The sequence below is a fragment of the Salmo trutta genome, chromosome 6 (genome assembly GCF_901001165.1).
Source record: "Salmo trutta chromosome 6, fSalTru1.1, whole genome shotgun sequence".
In the NCBI taxonomy this organism is placed as follows: domain Eukaryota; kingdom Metazoa; phylum Chordata; class Actinopteri; order Salmoniformes; family Salmonidae; genus Salmo; species Salmo trutta.
This window is the reverse complement of record NC_042962.1, coordinates 14,831,906-14,845,611: the sequence shown is the minus strand read 5'-3', so window position 1 is coordinate 14,845,611 and position 13,706 is coordinate 14,831,906. Positions and strand designations below refer to the sequence as shown.

General features: G+C 41.7%; 1 protein-coding gene across 2 annotated transcripts in view; it reads right to left on the bottom strand.

The window, feature by feature from the left end:
* Window positions 1–83: 83 nt before the first annotated feature.
* The window catches only part of LOC115195509 (serine/threonine-protein kinase Sgk3), a 36,881-nt gene continuing 23,258 nt past the window's right edge, over window positions 84–13,706 (bottom strand). For both annotated transcript variants that reach the window (XM_029755412.1, XM_029755413.1), the window contains exons 11-17: window positions 8,319–8,431; window positions 6,117–6,153; window positions 2,934–3,020; window positions 2,699–2,794; window positions 2,420–2,575; window positions 1,742–1,831; window positions 84–1,646 (exon numbers count right to left, since the gene is read on the bottom strand). In XM_029755412.1, the coding sequence (XP_029611272.1) occupies window positions 1,479–1,646; window positions 1,742–1,831; window positions 2,420–2,575; window positions 2,699–2,794; window positions 2,934–3,020; window positions 6,117–6,153; window positions 8,319–8,431 (747 nt within the window). In that variant the 3' untranslated portion in view covers window positions 84–1,478. The remainder of the gene's footprint in view (window positions 1,647–1,741; window positions 1,832–2,419; window positions 2,576–2,698; window positions 2,795–2,933; window positions 3,021–6,116; window positions 6,154–8,318; window positions 8,432–13,706) is intronic.

The following is a 13,706-nucleotide window of genomic DNA, read 5'->3' as shown; positions in this document are numbered from 1 at the left end:
TGAACTGTGCTCGCCAACTTTAGAGCACAGACAGACAAGTTCCCCCATCTCCGTAATAAACAAGACAATGAAAAACAAACTTGTTGGTTCATTTAATTATTATTTTAATATACAGTACATCCAAGGCATTGTATTGAACAATGAGGCCTGTTGACCACACTCGTTAGTTAGAAATGGTATGAAAATCCTAGTCTGGTGGTTGAGATTTCTAAGGAATATCTGAGTGTCAATTAAGGCAAGATTATGAGCTTGTAAACTATAATACAGACAGGCAAGTAAACCACAGAAATAAATCAGATGGCGCAGCACCTGTTTGCAAAGTAAAGTCACTGGAGCCATTACAGAAAAGGTCTATATATACACACAATGAAAATATGAACTGAAATGACCTCTGTCAACACAAGACTATATTCCGTGACCTAGTATTTCCGACTGAGAACCGCCCCCCCCCCCATACAAATTAACAATGAACCTCTATAAATAAACCTACTACAAGCGCTTTCTAAATATACCATTAACCAGTGATCTTGTTATGATGAACAATCTTTTGATAATGGAAGAGACAAAACAATTCCTTTTAGCTGTTCTGAAAGCATATAAATGACATGTTAACTGCCATTTCATTAAATCCACAAAGTCTGCTTTTAAAGTGGAACAAAAAGATTTTGAGGAAGCGCTTTCATCCCAACTCCCCACTTAAATGTAGGATTTTATTTGGGGGCAAATTTTTTTATCCCCCCCACCTGACAACACCACACTGAATGTCCTCCTTTCTTCAAACAAAGAACCAAAATGGACATGAGCCAACAACCAATACATGTGTCAAGAAAGAAAGATGGCCAACATTTTTTAAAAATATAATTTGTTATATAAATATCATTAGGTAAAAATAAAGGTTTCTTGACACAGTCTGCAGCCCAAACCCTTTTCACAAGTGCTGTCTGATCACAACTGCTCACTTTGGCTTTTCTCAAAACGGGTTCATCCACAATATAAATTCTTCCCTTTTATTCAAAATATTTAGGACAGGTTAAGGCAGTGTTTTTCAGTCCTGATCCTGGAGACCCACAAGGTGTGCAGGCTTTGTTCCAGCCCAGCACTGACACATCTAAATACACTAATCAACAAGCTACTGGGCTGGAACAAATCCTGCATACCCTATAGATTTCCAGGACCATGATAGAATAATACTGGGTTAAGGCCAAGGCTCTACAGTGCATCCATTTTGATCGCATATGTGCCTTAACATTTTGCTGTGCGACATGGAATTTTTATTTAGGAACACCAGTGCGCCTAGAATAATTAAGGATTCTATCTTTCTTACCTCAAATATTTTTCAATGTGGTCCTACATTTCTTTGTGTGCACCTACATTTTTCAACTTAGGTGCACACATGCTCCTTGTAAAAAAAGGTCAGCGTAGAGCCCTGGTTAAGGCAATTTCACAGAACTCTGGGGCAGGTCCTCACAGCAAGTCTTTCATAGGAAGGAGTCGTCTGAGGGGGGTGCGTAGGAGAAACCTAGGAAGGCATCATCAGCCTCCATTACACTGGCGTTGACTATGGCATGTTCAGTATAGCACACAGAGTTTGGAACGGTCTCATCAGTGAATTCTGGATCAAAGTTTGTGATGTCGTAAGGAGAATTCTGAAAAACAGGAAAAAACAAACATCAGTTCATTCATGCTTGTGGTCTGGTGTTGCCGTACATCAGCATCACATGTAACTCTTGAGAACATTTACCACATTTGGAGTGAATGGAGGTGGAACCTTTCTCTGTTCCAGGTCATCCCACTTGATCGCAGAGAAGAAGTTATGTGCTTTGATCTCATTCTGAAAAAAAGAGAATAGATCTTTTTCAGTTCTAGAACAACCAAGGCAAATGTTATTACTTCATACTGATGAAAGCGATGTAATGCAATCCATCTGCCAAGAAGAAATGAACATTGCCAGACACTGCAGCTATTGAGCAACTCCTGGTCATGACAATGTCTCTCCACCAGAGAGAGTCAGATGCCATCAGCTACAGCAATACATGAGTCACAGTTGTGAGACTATGAAGCATACTGCTGTGTTTCTTAAACGGTAGTTTGGGATTTAGAGCACAGTAGCTTGCTCTGGGGAGAACAGCTCACAATAATGGACGGAACAGAGCAAATGGAATGGCATCAAACACCTGGAAACCATAGGTTTTATGTAATTGATACCATTCCAACTATTCCGCTCCATTCACACCACGAGCCCGCTCTCTCCAAGTAAGGTGCCACCAACCTCCTGTGACTTCGAGGAAGGTCAATTTGTGTGTATTTAGTGAGTCTGGAGTATTTAAAAAGTCTTGGGTCACTGGAATATCTTCTAACTAAATGAGATGGGTGACATAAAACCATAAACCACTGCCATGCTGTGAGGGTCACCACTCACAAAGTCGTCTCTGGAGCCCAGTCTGTGTGTGCCGTCCTTCTCCAGTAGAGCCTGCAGGAGGGACCAGGCCGTGTTGGACGCTCCGGGACGCATCATCAGGGGTTTGTGGAGGATGTTGTCATACATCTCATGGGTGTCTCTGCTGTAGAACGGAGGCTGTGGAACAGAGGGGAGATAGATGTGTGCTACTGTTAAGACTGTGTGATCAGGCATTATGTCAAGGGTGCGTTCTGTCTGTACATATTGTGCCTGTTTTCAATGTCTACTACTGTAACTCACCAGGCCAAAGAGCATTTCATAGAGCACTGATCCTAGACACCACCAGTCCACTGTGTTGTCATACGGTTGTTTTCTCAGGACCTCTGGAGCTAGGTACTGAGGAGAGGAGAACGTTAAATAAATTAGCAATGACAGGCCTTTTCAGTCTCAATCCAGAACAGTGGTCCAGGCATTAAAAAAAGGTTCTTATGCCTTATTACATACGCTGTCCTGGAAAACACATCTTCCACATTACCTCAGGTGTCCCACAAAATGTGCTTGTCGTCTCGGCTTGGGAAATGCCTTCCTTGCACAATCCGAAGTCCGTCAAAACTATATGTCCCTTTAAAGAAGGGGAGTCAGGGACAATTTTAGACAGTGTTTGCCACCATTATCCTCAGTCAGAACTAAAGAACATATTTTCTTTGTGGAATTTTGGCCAGAGTAGCCAACTCTCAGGACACTTGCAATTTTCTCAGTCTCATTAAGGCTGGTCAGGAAACGCATTAGTTAAACATAATCAAATCACAAACGTTCTCTTCTAAACTGAAAATGACACTGCCGTTCGTGCGAGATGTGTTAGCTGGTGAAGGACTAGGCTTCACCACAGATGCTTTCTTTATAACCTGTTGGATTGGTTAGTTTCATCATTTTTTTCCACTGACTAAACTCAGCAAAAAAATAAACGTCCCTTTTTCAGGACCCTGTCTTTCAAAGATAATTTGTAAAAATCAAAATAACTCAAAATAACTCATAATTCAGATCTTCATTGTAAAGGGTTTAAACACTGTTTCCCATGCTTGTTCAATGAACCATAAACAATTAATGAACATGCACCTATGGAACGGTCGTTAAGACACTAACAGCTTACAGACGGTAGGCAATTAAGGTCACAGTTATGACCACTTAGGACACTAAAGAGGCCTTTCTACTGACTCTGAAAAACACCAAAAGAAAGATGCCCAGGGTCCCTGCTCATCTGCATGAACGTGCCTTCGGCATGCTGCAAGGAGGTATGAGGACTGCAGATGTGGCCAGGGTAATAAATTGCAATGTCCGTACTGTGAGACGCCTAAGACAGCGCTACAGGGAGACAGGACGGACAGCTGATCGTCCTCGCAGTGGCAGACCACATGTAACAACACCTGCACAGGATCGGTACATCTGAACATCACACCTGCGGGACAGGTACAGGATAGCAACAACTTCCCGAGTTACACCAGGAATGCACAATCCCTCCATCAGTACTCAGACTGTCCGCAATAGGCTGAGAGGCTGGACTGAGGGCTTGTAGGCCTGTTGTAAGGCAGGTCCTCATCAGACATCACCGGCAACAACGTCGCCTATGGGCACAAACCCACCATCGCTGGACCAGACAGGACTGGCAAAAAGTGCTCTTCACTGACGAGTCACGGTTTTGTATCACCAGGGGTGATAGTCGGATTTACGTTTATCTTCGAAGGAATGATCGTTACACCGAGGCCTGTACTCTGGAGCGGGATCGATTTGGAGGTGGAGGGTCCGTCATGGTCTGGGGCGGTGTGTCACAGCATCATCGGACTGAGCTTGTTGTCATTGCAGGCAATCTCAATGCTGTGTGTTACAGGGAAAACATCCTTCTCCCTCATGTGGTACCCTTCCTGCAGGCTCATCCTGACATGACCCTCCAGCATGACAATTCCACCAGCCATACAGCCAGCCCCCATTTGTTCAGGGACAAATTCAATTTCTGTTAGTTACATGTCTGTGGAACTTGTTCATACAAATATTTACACGTTAAGTTTGCTGAAAATAAACACAGTTGACAGTGTGAGGACGTTTCCTTTTTTGCTGAGTTTATTAGTAAACACCGAAAACATTTACACTGAACAAAAATATAAAAACGCAACAATTTCAAAGATTTTACATAGTTAATTCATATAAAGAAATCAGTCAATTGAAAAAAATAATTAGGCCCAAATCTATGGACTTTACATGACTGGGAATACAGATGCAATACATCTGTTGGTCCCAGATAACTATTTTTTAAAAAAAGGTAACGGCGTGGATCAGAAAAATCTGTCAGTATATAGTGTTACTACCATTTGCCTCATGCAGAGCAACGCATCTCCTTCGCATAGAGTTGATCAGGCTGTTGATTGTGGTCTGTGGAATGTTGTCCCACTCCTCTTCAACGGCTGTGCGAAGTTGCTGGATATCAAATCAATTTTTATTTGTCACGTGCCGAATACAACAGGTGTAGTAGCACTTACCGTAAAATGCTACCTTACGAGCCCTTAACCAACAATGCAGTTTAAGAAATAGAGTTACGAAAATATTTACTAAATAAACTAAAGTAGAAAATAAAATAAAAAGTATCAAAATAACAATAACGAGGCTATACACAGTGGGTACCGGTACGGAGTCAATGTGCGGGGGTACAGGATATTGGCACAAACTGGAACACGCTGTCTTACAAGTTGAGCCAAAGCATCCAAAACATTTTAAATGGGTGACATGTCTGGTGAGTATGCAGGCCATGGAATAAATGGGACATTTTCAGCTTCCAGGAGTTGAGTACAGATCCTTGCGACATGGGGCTGTGCATTATCATGCTGAAACATGAGGTGATGGCGAAGGATCTCGTCACGGTTTCTCTGTGCATTCAAATTGCCATCGATAAAATCCAATTGTGTTCGCTTTCCGTAGCGTATGCCTACCCATACCATAACCTCGCTGCCACCACGTGGCACTCTGTTCACAACGTTGACATCAGCAAACCGCCTGCCCACACGACACATTACACGTAATCTGCGGTTGTGAGGCCGGTTGGAAGTACTGGCAAATTCTCTTAAATAACATTAGAGGTGGTTTATGGTAGAGAAATTAACATTAAATTCTCTGTGGACATTCCTGCTCTAGTGGACATTCCTGCAGTCAGCATGCAAATCGCATGCTCCCTCAAAACTTGAGACCTCTGTGGCATTGTGTTGTGTTACAAAACTGCACATTTTAGAGTGGCCTTTTATTGTCCCCAGCACAAGGAAAGAGAAATGCACACTAACACTGATGTAAACAAATGTGTGCACACAATTTGAGAGAAATAAGCTTTTTGTGCATATGGAACATTTCTGGGATCTTTTATTTCAGCTCATGGAAACATGGGACCAACAATTTACATGTTTCATATATATTTTTGTTCAGTGTAGTAAAGGCTAAACTAAAGTAAACACTTTCCTTGAGGTTAAACTGATATGCAGAATCATTTTGGGTAATGTTAAAATACCAGGTAGACTACATTCGTGGGAGGAGGATTTCAGTTGTCAAGATACATTTGTACGAGGGCAGTTGTTAAGCAAAAAGATTCCTAATGCAGGTTTGATTGAATACAGCCCTAAGCTACTCCACATATAAAACAGATTACTTATGCACTGCAAATGGGTTAGGATGTCACACTTACTTCAAAGTCGAGAAGGATATTTTCTGGCTTCAAGTCCCTGTGAAAAAACAAACATGAACATTGTCCAAAGTTGCTGTTATTGGATAATAGAACTGTGCTTAATGGATTACAAGAGCTATTATCTTCCTACTTCTGGGTAAGTGGCCAATTGAAGAGCAACAGAGGATATCAAAACAATCATCAAGAGAGGTTTCTTTAATCCTGGCAATTTGCATCCAGTTGATATCAATGTACACGAGTCACTGAACCAGCATTACACTAAACCGGGGGTGGCAGGTAGCCTAGTGGTTAGAGCATTGGGCCAGTAACCAAAAGGTTGCTGGATCGAATCCCCAAGCTGACAAGGTAAAAATCTGTCGTTCTGCCCTGTTCCCTGTTCCCCAGTAGCCCATCATTGTAAATAAGAATTTGTTCTTAACTGACTTGCCTAGTTAAATAAAGGTTACACAAACTGAAACACATGGGACAGACCCATGTGAAGGCACCATGTTTTTATTTAACTAGGCAAGTCAATTAAGAAGAAATTCTTATTTACAATGAGGCAAGGGACAAGGATTAAACATTTAAATGTGGGGCAAACACACGTCACGACAAGAGACACCACCACAAAGAGACAACATGGTAGCAGCTCAAACAGAATGGGAACTAACAGTCACTCACCAACAACCAAAACAACAGGTAGGGCTTTCCCACTAACAAGATGGCAACCAGCACAGGTGTAACACATACTGACTAATGAGGTGACACCAATCAGTGTGCCCTACGTACTAAAGTCCGACCTCAAAAAACATAAATGGAAAAACTAAAACCTGTAACACATGGTAGAAACATTGTTAGGCACAGAGAACAGCACAAAGGGCAACAAGGCAGAGAACAATACATGTCAGTTAATGAACGACTATACACGTGCTGCAACCATGACAGCAGTGACATTGGACTTAATGAACATTACTACAGCCGACCGCTTGAAAGAGGAGCACTTCAAATGTTCAAAGTCCCAGGAATTTCACAAAAGATGCTATTTGAAGTTGGACTTTTCCCACTAATTAAAAAGGGGGATGTGTGTTGTATTCATTGCTCATTCAGGATAGTTCATGTGGAAACTGTTTCACGACATAGGAAACCTTAGAATGTGTCTAACATTCAAATCAAATCTTATTGGTCACATACACAGCAGATGTTATTACAGGTGTAACAAAATGCTTGTGTTTCTAGCTGCAACAGTGCAGTAATATCTAACAATACACACATCTAAAATAATGGAATATAGAAATATTAGGACGAGAAATGTCGGAGTGTCACTGACCGTAGAATAGAATACAGTATATACATATGAAATGAGTAAAACAGTAGTGGCTAGTGTTCTATTCTTAAAGTGACCAGTGATTCCAAGTCTATGTACATACACAGGGCAGCAGACTAAGGTGCAGGTTTGAGTAACAGGGTGGTAGCTGGCTCAGGATGGCATTCATTCTCTACTACAGACCTCCAGCCAACTGGTGTACCAGAGCCAAGACAACCAGCCAGCCTGTCCACATGGGTGACTCACTTATCCAATACAGCCTTTGCCACTGACTGGATTTGAACCTGGGACTCCTGCGCACCTCAAGACTGGGTTTGCCTGTTGAGCCAAAGCCCATGCTCAGGCAAGGTTACTCATCACACACACACACTGAGTATACCAAACATTAGGAACACCTTCCTAATATTGAGTTTGCCCTCAGAACAACCTCAATTTGTCAGGGCATGGACTCTACATGGTGTTTCGATTGCGTTCCACAGGTATGCTGGCCCATGTCGACTCCAATGCTTCCCACAGTTGTGTCAAGTTGGCTGGATGTCCTTTGGGTGGTGGACCATTAATACATACGGGAAACTGTTGAACTTGAAAAACCCAGCAGCGTTGCAGTTCTTGACACAGACCTTTGCGCCTGGCACCTACTACGATACCCCGTTCAAAGGCACTTAAATCCTTTGTTTTGCCCATTCACACTCAATGGCACACATACACAATCCATGTCTCAAGGTTTAAAGATCCTTCTTTAACCTGTCTCCTCCCCTTCATCTACACTGATTGAAGTGGATTTAACAAGTGACATCAGTAAGGGATCATAGCCTTCACCTGGATTCACTTGGTCAGTCGATATAATGGAAAGAGCAGGTGTTCTTAATGTTTTGTATACATGCACGCAATTCATGTACCTGTAAACTATGTTGAGAGAATGCAGATAGCCCAGTGCGCTTGCCATTTCTGCGATGTAGAACTTGGCTCTGGGTTCCGGAAAGGTCCGTTCTTTTTGAAGATGGAAGAAAAGCTGGAATGATAGAATACAGCCACAGTGCCAGTGAGACATCACAGAGGAATAAAGGTAACTGCCAAAATAAAGGAAATGCCAACATAAAATGTCTTAATAGGGCGTTGGGCCGCCAGAACAGCTTCAATGTGCCTTGGCATAGTTTTGGGCAAGGGTCTGGAACTCTATTGGAGGTATATGACACCATTCTTACACGAGAAATTCCATAATTTGGAGTTTTGTTCATGGCGCTGGAAAACGCTGGTTCAATTGGGTTGAGATCTGGTGACTGACACACACACACACCCTTTAAACCCCCTATGCTCCTTTGAGCCCTCTTTCAAAGTCACTGAGATCTCTTCTAGCCATGGTAGCCAAAATAATGTGCAACTGGCATTTTTATACATGACCCTAAGCACGATAGGATGTGTTAATTGCTTAATTAACTCAGGAACCACACCTGTGTGGAAGCACCTGCTTTCAATAGACTTTGTATCCCTCATTTACTCAAGTGTTTCCTTTATTTTGGCAGTACATCATAATAAACTAATGGACATAGTAAGATCATGGCGTGATATTTAGCCCAAGTTGCTAACAACAATTGTAGCCGGGTCATGACACAGAGCCGTGGGTCAAACTTCCTGGCCTGTCTGCAAATTCCACATCACAATTACAATTGACTCAAGCAGCACGTTGAGGGGATTAACTAAGTGCTAGCATCAACATGACATGAGCTATGAGATTAGCCTCTGCACCCTGGAAAACTGGAAAGACAACACAGATTCAGTGGTTTAAGAGGAGATAGAGCCTAGCCCCCCCAGCTAAAGCACATACTGATGACAACGATAATGAAAGGAGTTAGCTAAAGCACATAGCCTGATCCCAGATTTGTAGGCTAAGGGAAATCCATAGACCTCAGTAGCTTTTTTAAAGATATCTATAATATTTTAATACTGTCAAAATATTTATACAGAAGGGCCATTATACCAAGGTTAGAGAAACATTACAAACCTTCAATCATCCTGTCAATCACTCTTGGTTTTGGCTCTTTCTGACAGTCCCAGAATGGCATAAAAATGCTAATAAATATTTCTATAGGAATTACATTGGCCAACGTTGCACTAATGGCCAGGATGTGCTTATTCAAATGTGGAAATTCAGCTCTCACCAACTACACTACACAGTTCCTTTTATTGAAAAGGAAGCTTTGAAATGTATGGGTTTTTTAACACTTAAATGGTAGATTGGGAGTGAGTCGCAGCTGATTCCTTTTGAATAAACTAAACAGGCTATAAACTCTATGTAAATGTTTACAGTTTACTGTCAACATTGGGATAGGGGTAAGCAGCATATCCTGGATCAGTGGTTTAATATTGGGATAGGGGTAAGCAGCATATCCTGGATCAGTGGTTTAATATTGGGATAGGGGTAAGCAGCATATCCTGGATCAGTGGTTTAATATTGGGATAGGGGTAAGCAGCATATCCTGGATCAGTGGTTTAATATTGGGATAGGGGTAAGTAGCATATCCTGGATCAGTGGTTTAATATTGGGATAGGGGTAAGCAGCATATCCTGGATCAGTGGTTTAATATTGGGATAGGGGTAAGCAGCATATCCTGGATCAGTGGTTTAATATTGGGATAGGGGTAAGCAGCATATCCTGGATCAGTGGTTTAATATTGGGATAGGGGTAAGCAGCATATCCTGGATCAGTGGTTTAATATTGGGATAGGGGCAAGCAGCATATCCTGGATCAGTGGTTTAATATTGGGATAGGGGCAAGCAGCATATCCTGGATCAGTGGTTTAATATTGGGATAGGGGCAAGCAGCATATCCTGGATCAGTGGTTTAATATTGGGATAGGGGCAAGCAGCATATCCTGGATCAGTGGTTTAATATTGGGATAGGGGCAAGCAGCATATCCTGGATCAGTGGTTTAATATTGGGATAGGGGTAAGCAGCATATCCTGGATCAGTGGTTTAATATTGGGATAGGGGTAAGCAGCATATCCTGGATCAGTGGTTTAATATTGGGATAGGGGTAAGCAGCATATCCTGGATCAGTGGTTTAATATTGGGATAGGGGCAAGTTAAATATCCTGGATCAGTGGTTTAATATTGGGATAGGGGTAAGCAGCATATCCTGGATCAGTGGTTTAATATTGGGATAGGGGTAAGCAGCATATCCTGGATCAGTGGTTTAATATTGGGATAGGGGTAAGCAGCATATCCTGGATCAGTGGTTTAATATTGGGATAGGGGTAAGCAGCATATCCTGGATCAGTGGTTTAATATTGGGATAGGGGTAAGCAGCATATCCTGGATCAGTGGTTTAATATTGGGATAGGGGTAAGTAGCATATCCTGGATCAGTGGTTTAATATTGGGATAGGGGCAAGTAGAATATCCTGGATCAGTGGTTTAATATTGGGATAGGGGCAAGTAGAATATCCTGGATCAGTGGTTTAATATTGGGATAGGGGTAAGCAGCATATCCTGGATCAGTGGTTTAATATTGGGATAGGGGCAAGTAGCATATCCTGGATCAGCATTAAGTGGTTACATCTACCTTGAGTTATGTTCTTTGTACCACTGGACATAAGAAATGTCTTCAGCCAAAGTTGAATAACACTGCTTCTTTATGATTAAAAACCAGGCTGTTTTGTTAGCAGAGTTGTAACCGGTTCAGGGAACAGAACTGAAAACCGGAAAATAATATAATTATTAGAGGAACAGAACCCGAACGGAATGATCAATACTGTTCCGGAACAGAACCGTTATTTTAAAAGCATGGGAACCGGTTAATAATGTTATTTTACATTCCGGACATTTTTTTCCAGTCCCACAAAAAAATTACAACAAGCTCCTATGCACTCTGTCCCTCAGAAACGTATTCCAGTGTCTGCCTGCCAGCTGGAAATCTTTGCCAGTGGGTGTGCGTAGGCTACCTGCCCCTCCCCTCTGAAGAATAGGTTACTAAAGCCTACTGACAACTTTACATACAGTGGGCTCCAAAATTACTGGCAACCTTGACTGGAAATGCACAAACAATACTTAAAAAAACAATATACACTACCGGTCAAAAGTTTTAAAACACCTACTCATTCAAGGGTTTTTCTTTATTTTATTTTAACTATTTTCTACATTGTAGAATAATAGTGAATACATCAAAACTATGAAATAACGTAGTAACCAAAATATGTTATATTTGAGATTCTTCAAATATCCACCCTTTGCCTTCATGACAGCTTTGCACAGCCTTGGCATTCTCTCAACCAGCTTCATGAGGTAGTCACCTGGAATGCATTTCAATTAACAGGTGTGCCTTCTTAAAAGTGAATTTGTGGAATTTCTTTCCTCCTCAATGCGTTTGAGCCAATCAGTTGTGTTGTGACAAGGTAGGGGTATACAGAAGATAGCCCTATTTGGTAAAAGACCAAGTCCATATTATGGCAAGAACAGCTCAATAAGCAAAGAGAAACGACAATCAATTATTACTTTAAGACATGAAGGTCAGTCAATACAGAACATTTCAAGAACTTTGAAAGTTTCTTCAAGTGCAGTCGCAAAAACCATCAAGCTCTATGATGAAACTGGCCCTCATGAGGACCGCCACAGGAAAGGAAGACCCAGAGTTACCTCTGCTGCAGAGGATAAGTTCATTAGAGTTACCAGCCTCAGAAATTGCAGGCCAAATAAATGCTTCAGAGTTCAAGTAACAGACACATCTCAACATCAACTGTTCAGGTGGTCGAATTGCTGCAAAGAAACCACTAATGAGGGACACCAATAATAAGAAGAGACTTGCTTGGGCCAAGAAACACGAGCGGTGAAAATTTGTCCTTTGGTCTGGAGTCCAAATTGAAAATTTTTGGTTCCAACCGCCGTGTCTGTGAGATGCGGTGTGGGTAAAACGGGTGATCTCCGTATGTATATTTTCCACCGTAAAGCACGGAGGAGGTGTTATGGATATCATAAGGTGAATGCACCAATTTGTAAGTCGCTCTAGATAAGAGCGTCTGCTAAATTACGTAAATGTAAATGTATTGAGGTGCTTTGCTGGTGACACTGTCCGTGATTTATTTAGAATTCAAGGCACACTTAACCAGCATGGCTACCACAGCATTCTGCAGCGATATGCCATCCCATCTGGTTTGGTGGGACTATCATTTGTTTTTCAACAGGACAATGACCCAACACACCTCCAGGCTGTATAAGGGCTATGTTACCAAGAAGGAGAGTGATGGTGCTGCATCAGTTGACCTGGCCTCCACAATCCCCCGATCTCAACCAAATGAGATGGTTTGGGATGAGTCAGACCGCAGAGTGAAGGAAAAGCAGCTAACAAGTGCTCAGCATATATGGGAACTCCTTCAAGACTATTGGAAAAGCATTCCAGTTGAAGCTGGTTGAGAGAATGCCAAAAGTGTGCCAAGCTGTCATCAAGGAAAAGGGTGGCTATTTGAAGATTCTCAAATATAAAATATATTTTGATTTGTTTAACATGTTTTTGGTTACTACATGATTCCATGTTATTTCATAGTTTTGCTGTCTTCACTATTATTCTACAATGTAAAAATTAAGAAAAACCATTGAATGAGAAGGTGTTTTAAAACCTTTGACAGGTAATGTAATTATAGAGAAACTCAAAATAGCAACATGTGAGAAATACTGTACTTATTTAATGTTTCAATGGAACCAACCAAAATCATACAATTATTTAATCGAAAATACATTGAACCAAAATCAAGGTTTCATAAGTATTGGCACTCCTCATTTAGTACTTAGTGCAACCACCTCTGGCAAGGATAACAGCATGGAGTCTCTTCCTGTAATGTTTGACAAGGTTAAGGAACACATTTGGAGGGATTTTGGAACATTCCTCTATGCAGATCCTTTCAAGATCCTTCACATTCTTGGTTTTGCAGTTATCAACTGCCCTCTTCAACTCAGCCCACAGGTTTTCGATTGGATTGATGTCCGGCAACTGAGATGTCCATGGTGGAACATTGATTTTGTTGTCATAGAACCATTTCTGTGTTGATCTTGAGGTATGTTTTGGGTCATTGTCTTGTTGGAAAGTCCACCTACGGCCAAGTCCCAGCCTTCTGGCAGAGGCAACCAGATTGTCAGCCAAAATTGCCTGATACTTGGTGGAATTCATTATGCCATCAATCTTAACCAGTGTCCCTGGACCTCTGGAATTAAAACAGTCCCAAAACATCACTGACCCACCACCATATTTCACTGTGGGTATGAGGTGCCTCTCCTTGTATGCATCTCTGTTTTGACGC